General features: G+C 40.2%; 1 protein-coding gene across 1 annotated transcript; it reads right to left on the reverse strand.

Moving 5' to 3' along the window:
• Window positions 1–326: 326 nt before the first annotated feature.
• On the reverse strand, window positions 327–9,644 carry DDX18 (DEAD-box helicase 18). Its single transcript, XM_036387005.2, has 14 exons — window positions 9,489–9,644; window positions 9,188–9,376; window positions 8,089–8,223; window positions 7,453–7,588; window positions 7,035–7,140; window positions 6,743–6,937; window positions 6,540–6,654; window positions 5,564–5,703; window positions 5,207–5,368; window positions 4,145–4,297; window positions 3,373–3,486; window positions 2,840–2,896; window positions 1,666–1,843; window positions 327–1,037 (listed from the first exon to the last, which is right to left on the reverse strand). Exons 1-14 carry the CDS (start codon window positions 9,604–9,606, stop codon window positions 895–897), a joined length of 1,941 nt encoding a protein of 646 aa, XP_036242898.1. The 5' UTR covers window positions 9,607–9,644; the 3' UTR covers window positions 327–894.
• Window positions 9,645–10,002: the final 358 nt, after the last annotated feature.

Below are 10,002 nucleotides of genomic sequence, written 5' to 3' on the forward strand. Positions count from 1 at the left end.
CTTATTGAGTCTCTCCACCCCCCAGTCCTGTGGCAGTGTCTTTGATTTTGCTCATTGCTGATCTGATATACTAAGACTTGAAAGCAATTCACTTTTGTAATTTTCAAGTGCAGTACTTCTCACTGCATCATGGTTATGAAGCATCTTTAAAAAATACCTGATTTGAGTGCTTTAATTTATGTAATCTGCTCTCCTTAATTCTTTGCAGACTACACTAGACAGCCCCAGATTAATAAATTCAGATTTAAACATGAAGAAAAACCAAGTATTTCAGTATAGTGTTACCATTATAACACATTAAACCAGTACTAATCATGTAGCAGAACTGATGTAAGATATTTGTTTTATTTTGGACACTGTAGTTGTTATACAGATACCATGTCTGAAATTATTCACAAGCTTATACAGCCTTATTAATCCATGGTTCAGTAATCCATATTCTTCAGCATATTTGATGGCCAAGGCAGAGTCCTGTAGCATTAAAATCCCTTGCAATGATTCTGTGAGCAAAACCTTTTTATCTCACAATGTCCTTATGTTGTCCACTCTAACAATTTTCAGAGGTATGCATACAAAGATGGGTAAATGTAAAGCAAATTCTTCTATAAAACCTAAAGGTATTCTCTCTTTCTTTAATAAAAATCTCTGTAGTATTGATTTCAGAGATTTAAATGATCTTCTTCCTTACAACCAGTATGGCAAAATTCCCTGGCAATATTCTCCTTTAGCCACAGTTCTGAAGAGTCTTCCTGAAGTGAAAAATAAAAGATGTTCCCAGAAAAGAAAAAATGCTTAAAGAGACCTAAAAATGGGAAAGGAGCTGTTTAAATTAGAAGCAACTGCCAAATGGTTTTGATCAAGGTAGGCTACTCCAGGGCATTTGAATGGCCAGAATTAACGAGAAAACTGCCGATTGTCAGATTTCTTGCTGATGTGTTTGAAGATTTTTGCTTTGTGGACATTCTTTGATTTCTGGTAGCCAAATCCCCCACCTCCACCTCTCTTCTGTAGTCTTCTGCCATGGTTGCTGTTCACATCTGAAATTTCATTGGTTAAAGAATTTAAAAAGGAGTAATTTGAAATAATGCATTTTGGGTTTACTAAGGGTTATTTGATGTGAGAAAAAACAGAGAGAAAGTTGAGCTACCTAATTACAGAGAAGGCCAGAACTTTGTGCCTGTGGTTCTAAATACTCCTCCAGCTGTCCAGTTAAGCTGTCCAATGTACTACTGCTTCAAATTCCATCCACTGTCAGCTTTGACAGTAATTTAGGTACAGTCTTCTAGTTCCTGCTCCTGCCCTTCTATGCCAATATTCCACGACTAAGAAACTTAAGCAAGTATATTTCAATGAAAATAATTTTGCAAGGAGGAGAACAATACTTTGAAACATGGATGCATTCCATAATCTGCCTGACTGCAACTGAGGCCTGTACAGCATGGACATGTGCTAAAAGAGATGTTTGTAGGCATTTCTGCAGTTAATATTCACATTTTCTTTGAGAAAGTACTGTTGGAGCATGATGCATTTTTATAGTTATTAGCAGAAAAACTCCAACCCCAACAACAAAACAGCAGAACTTGAGGTACCACAGGAATTCAGCAAGCTGCGCTGAATATTTATAATGCAGAAATTCAGCTTTGAAACTCTGCAGTAAAAGGATACTGAGGTCAACAAACGGAGGAACTTTAAAACCAAATGAAAGGCAGACTTTGGGAAGATCCAAGTTATTGACATCATAGATCTGCTTCAGAGAATGGGAGTCGTAAGCTCTGATGTAAGCTTTGTAAGCCTCCTGGGCTGACTTGTGAAGGAAGTAGTTCTTCTCTATCAGTTTTTCCAGCTGGTGAGGGGAAAATAAAAACATAAGAGACATAAACAATTGTAGCTGTTAAAAGTCTATACATTATATCCTGACATTTTTACTGTATGAGTGCCAATAACATTCACTCCTCACTTCAGCTAAACTGCCCTGTGACATCGAAGTGCACATTCAGGTGTAAAAATGCTTTATAAACAAGTAGAGGGACAAAAAATCTTGAAGCTGACTTACAGTACAAATAAAGCCTCAGAAATATGAAAATTTACAGAAATATTACACTGGGTTGTCCCAAACAAGTTAATCAAGGACAACACACCTGCAACCACACAATGAAACCCTGTGTATGAGAACTGCCAGCCTGACATCTGAACTGTGTGATTCCATGCAATTCTGTGCACAGTCTGATCTATCATGGTACCAATGCACTGTGAAATCAGCAGTATTAATTCTAAGCCAAAAATGAAGATACACCAGGGTAAACTATCATTTTATTTAATGTGGGCCAAGTTCCCAATACTCACCAGATCCCAGTGTTTCATTTGATGTTTAATGTACATTAACTCAGCATTCTAAAAATAAGCTACATTAGGCACCACTTCTTCCTGATTATGCTTAATTAGGAATCTCTCTCTGTAAGGACTGTCTTCACTGCTTCCTGTACTTGCTACTTTGCAGCTACTTTTCAAGTTACTGCAAAGAAACTTTACAGAACTCTTATCAAAAGAATGATTCACAGAAGTACTCAACAATAGAAACTCACATCTTCAGAATTTTCTATGCTATTCCACTCAACTCTGGGTTCCTTGGCTGTTTTTGTAGCACAGGAGCACAAAAGAATTTTAGCTTATGTTGGGCTTTATTAACACCAGCTAATTAAAAATATACATGGGCTTATATACTAACATTGCTAAAGAAGCACACATATTTTTGACTTGCAGTCATTATAGACTGCAACATTCTCCATGCAAGTTATAACAAAGATATTCAAAGTAGTTGAAGTATAAAAACATGTCATACCTGAGACTGGATGTCTGAGATTTTTGACCAAGAAAATTCAAATTCACTTAGTGGTACCTTAAAAACAGAAGAAGAAGTATCAACATTATTTACACTGTGTAAATACAGTGAATGTGTTTTAAGACCAAGGACAAATAGAAAACAATCTGCTAGATAACAGATTTTTTTTAATACCACAGCTGTATCTGGAAAGTGCCTTTACATCAATATGACAGTATTATCACTTTCTTTAAGCCAGAGTAATAGAGACACTCAGTATGACACCAATTTTTACCACTTTTGCTTTAGAAGTTAAATCACTTTAATTAAAGTCACAAAACAAGTCCAAAAGGAGAGCAATGAAGCAGCTCTGTGCAGTTCTGTTAAAATGATTACCTTTAAAAGAAGACTGTTCTTCTTTTGGAATTGAACACAATGAAACTGATCGCTGAAAAACCAAACCAAACCAAACCAAACCAAACCAAACCAACCAAACCAAACCAAACCAAACCAAACCAACAAGTTTTGCCTTTAAAAACTGGACAGAAGTTTACCCTGGCTTGTTTCAGGTACCGAAGGAAGCCCAGTTCTTCTGGTCGTAAGATGAGCAGAGCATGTCCTCTGCCGTTTATTCCTCTGGCAGTCCTACCAACACGATGGATATATTCCTTTGGGAAAGAGTAACAGACAACAAGGTCAGGCAGTCTTCATCATCAACAAAAAATACACCAGAGTTAACCTCAATATAATGTAATGCATCATTCACTATTTGGTTAGATTTTTTCTTGGCACTGACACATGGATAAGGGAAGACAAATGCTGAAGGTGCAAAGCAACATCAGGCTGAGGCAGAGCCCCTGACTAAAGCATTTTGTCTTTTACTGAAGAAAAAAAATCTTAGTACACAGTAATTAAAAATTAAACCTTGAGTTTCTAGATTTTTGAACTTCCCTTGTTTACAGTAGTCTTATTCAAGTAAGAATATTATCTTTAAACAAAAAGCAAATTTCAAATGGAAAAGCTCAGGGATGCATACGTAAACTCATCCTCCTCTTGAGAAGTGTTTGGCTGTTTAGCTGATTAGATTTTCATTTCACAACACAAACAATATGCTAAAATGCAATTCTTAAGAAGGCAAACAAGGTCTTGGCTAGGGGCAGCATTTCCTAGGAGCTGGTGAAGGGCAGTGATATGAGAGGGCAGCTGGATATGACCATGGCTGAATCCTGCTCTCTGTCAAGCAGCAGGTTCAGCTCTTCTCTGCAGCTAAGTTTGTAGTCAGACTTTGATTTCTTGCTGGGACACTTGTCTATTTCCTTAACCTACCTTTGGATCATCTGGAGGGTCATACTGGACAATCCAGTCAACCTCAGGAATGTCCAATCCTCTGGCAGCCACATCAGTGCACAGCAGTATTCCAGACTCTGCATTACAGAACTGGAAAAATGTTGTAGTACGTTTGGTCTGTTTCTGCTTGCCCTGAAAAGAAAACAAACACACTGGAGATGAAATATCAACTAAAAAAAGTAATTTGAGGCATCTTTCCAAATCATGGTTTTGTACAGACCAAGTAGGACCATTTTGCAGTGAAGAAACAAAGAAAAAAATAAACCACACAGGGTTTCAAGAAGTGGCATCCCTCAAAGGTTACAATCTATCTCCCAAAACATAAAAAATTGTATAAACATTCTTCTCATGAGCACAACGTGCATGTTTCAAGTCCAGAAAAAGGACCATTTGCAAGTCTAGCAATATGTTAGACAGATTACAGGTTATAAAAGCAAACAAGCAAATAAAACTGACACTTGTTACAGTTCTATCAAAGAATAGCAAGACATTTCCCCCCAAAACAAAATAAAATAGGACATTTGTGATTAGATGCAACTGTTTAAAAGACTTTCAATCAATTCTTTGTTCTCAACAGTGCATTTTGTGGTTTTGACAAAAATTTACAATGCTCATCCAAATGGTAAGAATTGGCATAGTAAATCCAAACATCACCGAGGCCTTAGGAAAAGCATCAAACACTTCAGGCATCAGACTCTGGATTTCTCTGACAAGAAATTCACTCCACATACTGAGTTTTATTAGTGCTTGTGAAAGGTAACTTCTTGGAAGAAAACAGAAATGTTGCTACACAGAGAGCATAAATTAGTATCAGTGTTCAGCACTGGTTCAAAAAATAGCAAGTCTGATTACTCAAGTGTTATTATATAATTTTTGCTTTATCTCCTTCCTCTACAGACTAATCAAGACCATCATCAGTTTTATGAGCAGTCTCAATTTATTAGAAACTGGACTGAAACAAACCAGGCAAATGTAAAGCCAGTAACAGCTTACAGGTGTTATCAGAATAATTCAAAATCAATCAACGAATAAGATACTTACATGAATGGCCAAAACAGGCAGATCAATGTAGTTGAGTAATTCATAGTGGTACTTCACTGACATACATGAAGAAAAAAATACCATCAGTTTCTTCTTCCGGTTCTTCTTGAGGAATGTGAAGAGCAAAAGGAATCTTTTTTCAGATGGACAGACCACATAACCCTGCAAGAATTTTAAACATTGTTAGATAGAAGTAGTAAGGAGCAAACTTGTGGTTTAGGAACACAATTACATCAGGGAAGGGCTACTTTGTGAAAAAAACCTCACTAAACAGTTACACATCTGAAACACCCCAGGCAAAAAACCACAGGGCTTGGTGGTCACCGATCTCGAACCTCCCACTAATGTTTGTCTTACCTGTTCCAGACCATCTACAGTTGCTGTCTCCTTGTTATCATCAACCCCAACATACAGGGGCTCTTTCTTCAGAGAGATCTTGGCCAGATCTTCCACCTTTCTGGTTTGTGTGGCAGAAAAAAGCATCGTCTGTCTGCGCTCTGGAAAATATTTGGAATACAGCCTCACTTTTTAAAGAAGAATTCAAACAGTGATTCCATAAAATCTAACTGCAAACTTCCCTGGGCAAATCTTCCAACTAAATCCTAATTCAAACATACTGCTACTGACAAAGAAAGAGGTGCAGTTGTATTATGGGGTGTACACCATGTTTACTTCAGCTGTCCCCACCCCCAAAATCCTAACCTCTATCAAAACACAGTGTTCTTTCTCTGTAAAAATGTTAATAATCATTTGCAACCCAATTCAGACACAAAACAAAACCCCGAGATCAATCTTCTAATTCTAAATTAATTTCCATGAATACTACAATATTTTTGTTTGAAAAAATGATTCAAATTGTGTTTAATACATCCATTACAAGGAATAGTTACATGAAAAATTAGGAAAAGAAAAACTTAAGGTAAATACTTAAAACTTCTTCCAGATACTGGTCTTAAAGGTATCAAAAAAGATTGAACTGCAAGTCAGAAATGCTTTTTCCTTGAATTTAAACCTTATTAGGAAATAATGAATTGCAGGAAATAAACAGGCAGAGGAAGATGAATGAGAAAATGGAAACATTAAACTAAAAGGATTTTATATGAACAGAAATATATCTCTGAAGAGCATTTGAAAACTCTGTTCTTCAGATAAATGATGTTGAATAAGTAATATATACTGGCTAGCAGAAAAAAAGGATAGAGTAAGAAAACCACTATGAAGTTCATTTACAGAACTGTAAAAATTAATAAGTTCTCCTATGATAATAGAGTCAGAAAGAAGACATAACGTTAGTCAAGTGATTTCCAGGAAAGACAGGGTTTTTTTTTCTTACTTGGTAAAAGTTTTATGATCTGTTTCATTTCTTCTTCAAATCCAACCTCCAAGATTCGATCTGCCTCATCAATTACCAAACACTGCAAGTTCTTGTACATGAAACCTGGAGTGTTCTAGAAGATTAACAAACTCACAGTCAGACAGGGAAAGGGGTTTTTATTATGTTTTAACAACCAGATTAGACATCAATTAGACATCTACCTGCATATGATCCAGCAGTCTTCCTGGTGTGGCTACAATGATGTTGATTCCATTTCCAAGCTTCTGTGCTTCTGCTGATCTGTTACTGCCCCCCATTATCAGACCATAGGTATGAACATGATGATTCATAAGTTCCTTAAGAACTCCATAGGTTTGCATAGCCAGCTCTCGAGTAGGAGAAAGAATAATAACACCCTGTTCCTAAAAAATACATCAACCAGAGAGTCACTTACAACTCATCCAACCCTCCAAAGGCTGCTTTGCAGTCAAATTCAGCTGTGAAATGAAGAGCCTTACCATTTCTAGGCATGAATTTCAGCTTGTAGATGAGCTCTACTGCAGGAATGAGAAACGCGAGTGTTTTTCCACTGCCTGTTTTTGCAGCTGCTAAAATATCCCTGTAAGCAGCAATAGAAAAAGAAGGTTTTAGTTGACCATACCAAGAGAAGAGCAATCTCACTCTGATCCATGCTGACAATGTAAAAAACTAACATGGCTTAAAGAAGACCAGTGGAGTTGGTACTAGGAGCTTGCTGGCATAGGCAGGTCACAGCAATCAGCCAGTGGAAGGCTGGCCTCAGTGATCATGGAGGTCTTTTCCAACCTTAATGATACCATGATTTGATTTTATGATTCATATATATAGCTTGCCAGCGAAATTTACAAAATATCTGGGGTCATTAGAGTGACTAAAAAGCTTTATTTCTTACCTGCCTTCCAGAAGGGGCTTAATACTTTTATGCTGAATTTCGGTCATGTGTGTAAAACCCATGTCATTTATGCCTTTCAATGTATTCTCACTGACACAACCAGCCAGGGAAGCAAAGGAATTGTCTTCAAAAGCACCTGAAGTGAGGGGTAAATTAAAAAATATTTAAATTTATTTCTTCTGCCATCTGAGATTAACCAGTTCAAACTGACCAAAGGACTTCTTATTGCATTCTACCACAAAATCCAAAGACACCGGCAAAATACTCTGTATTAATGTGTTCATAAGAAAACTACAAAGAGTTAATAAAAATGAAGATGAATGCACTGATTCTTCTGTCAGATTTACTAGTTCTACACCTCCAGCTTGCTCTTCATGGACTCCTTCCTTTACAGATAAGCATATGTGTATATAGGTTTAAAAAACACTTTCACTAGGAATTGTAGGACCAACAGGTGTGAATATAATGCAAATTTCCAAGAACAGCATGTGGGTGAGAGCTGTACAGCTGCCAATGTCACATCATGTATTCAAACACCTGACTCACAAAGCTCACTTGAAAACTGCAACTTGCTCTGGAAGGAAAGGGTCAGACCTTGGGATTTTGCCTGTGCATGAAAAAGAGAACACAAGATACCTGTTACACCTAGTGGCAAACTGGGCACTTCATCCTCCTCCTCTTCCACTTCTTTCTCTCCAGAGTCCTGCTTATCTCCATCTTCTGCCTCTGCAGATTCATCTTCTTCAGTTTTTGCTTTTTTGGTTTCTATATCTGGAGTGTTGTTTTTACAGAAAACAAGTCAGTTAGAAATACAAAGGTCATGAAAAGCTGTTCCACAGACTGAATTTCCTTTAGTCTGTAAACCATGTACAAAGATCATGATTTTTGGGGTGGAAGGGGGCTGGAGGAGAGACAAGGTTTCTATGGAATCTTCTGAGGCACAGAGCAAGAATTCCCCAAGTTCCTTCCACACAGCCCACTTTGCACAGTGAAACAATGTAGCTTCACGTATATCATATGATATCTTGTGTGGAAGCAAGATAATTGTCCTTAAACAGGTAACAAAATTCTTTCCCACTGGCAATGCAAACACCAAATTTCCCACACCATTTGTGGTCAGGGTATGTGAGAAGTTGCATTTTAGGTACCTGAATCTTTAGAGATGAAAGCACCTCTTCACTGGCATAACCATGATGCATGTCCCAAAAATCAAGTACATTTTGAAAGCTGCTATTACTCATGTATGTCTAGATATGAATCTATAAATCTATGCATATAAAAATATATGCAAACCTAGCAATATTTGTGTGGTGCTTTTTTAGGTTTTTTGGGTAGTTTTCCAGTATACTTCAGTTTTATAATATATAAACATTGCCAAAGGCTGGACATATTGCTAAAAATCTGTATTGGCTGCACAGCCAAGTACAGACAGCACTCATCTACCAGAGCCCTGATATATTGAAATAATAAACAAGCAAAACATCCAGTCAACGTTACAAAGCATAGTCACATGGAACAAATAAATTGGCTAATAGTATGAATTATGGATTTAAATATCGCAGCTAGAATGAAACGTGTAAATCTTTAGACCTCAGGGACTTTAAGGCGCACACCTGACCGGCACATGGCATTTCAAACTTTCCCCGACGCTGCGGGAACCCAAAGGAGGCGCTTGTGGGGTCTCCCAGACTAACACAGCCCTGGGAGAGAGGCTGTCTTTGCTAAGAACACGCACCATCTCCTCCATTGGCCACCGCTTTTCTCTTTTTCTTCTTCTTTTTTTTCTTTTCCCCGCTGCGGGGTCCGGCTCCGTCCGCAGGCTCCGCGCCCTCCTCGGCCGCTGCCTCCTCCTCTGGCACCGTCACCTCCTCCATCTCCTCCTCCTCCGGGGGTCCCTGAGAAGCCGCCTCGCTCGGCGAGGGCACTGCACGGCAGAGACAGAGACAGGAGGAGAGAGAGGGGAGAGAACACGAAGTTAGTCACGGCTCCGCCGGCGCTCAGCCCGGGAGAGGCTCCGCGGCGCCGCCCGCTCGTACCTGCCCCCTGCGCCGCCTGCAGCTTCAGGTTGCGCTGCCGCAGCTTCAGGTTGCGCTTGTGGATCTTCCTGCGGAGCAGCCGCATGGGCAGGTTGCTGGCAGCAGCCGGCACCGACATCGCGGCAGCGGCAGCGGGAACCCCGCGCTCCCGGCACACGTGGGGAGGCCGCAGCTGGAGCCGCCGGAACCGCCGCCCGCGGGGCCTCACGGGCACCGGGCAGCGCCCTCTGGGGGCCCGGCGGAGGCAGCGCCGCGCGGGGCCCGGCCCCTATCACTGCCCCGATCGCCGCTGCTGCTTCTGGCCTCGATGCCCGCCCCATTCCCGGCCCCGATCGCCGCTGCTGCTTCTGGCCTCGATACCCGCCCCATTCCCGGCCCCCATCCCTGCTCCGCTCCCGGCCCGCTCCCGGTCCCGCTCTCAGCCGCCGAGGCGGAACACGCCCCGGGTTTCCCTGAGGAGGGGGCTCGCCGTGTCCCACACAGACCACCCCGCCCTCACAACGCCCGTCTGCCC

Source organism: Molothrus ater, chromosome 7, assembly GCF_012460135.2.
Source record: "Molothrus ater isolate BHLD 08-10-18 breed brown headed cowbird chromosome 7, BPBGC_Mater_1.1, whole genome shotgun sequence".
Taxonomy (NCBI): domain Eukaryota; kingdom Metazoa; phylum Chordata; class Aves; order Passeriformes; family Icteridae; genus Molothrus; species Molothrus ater.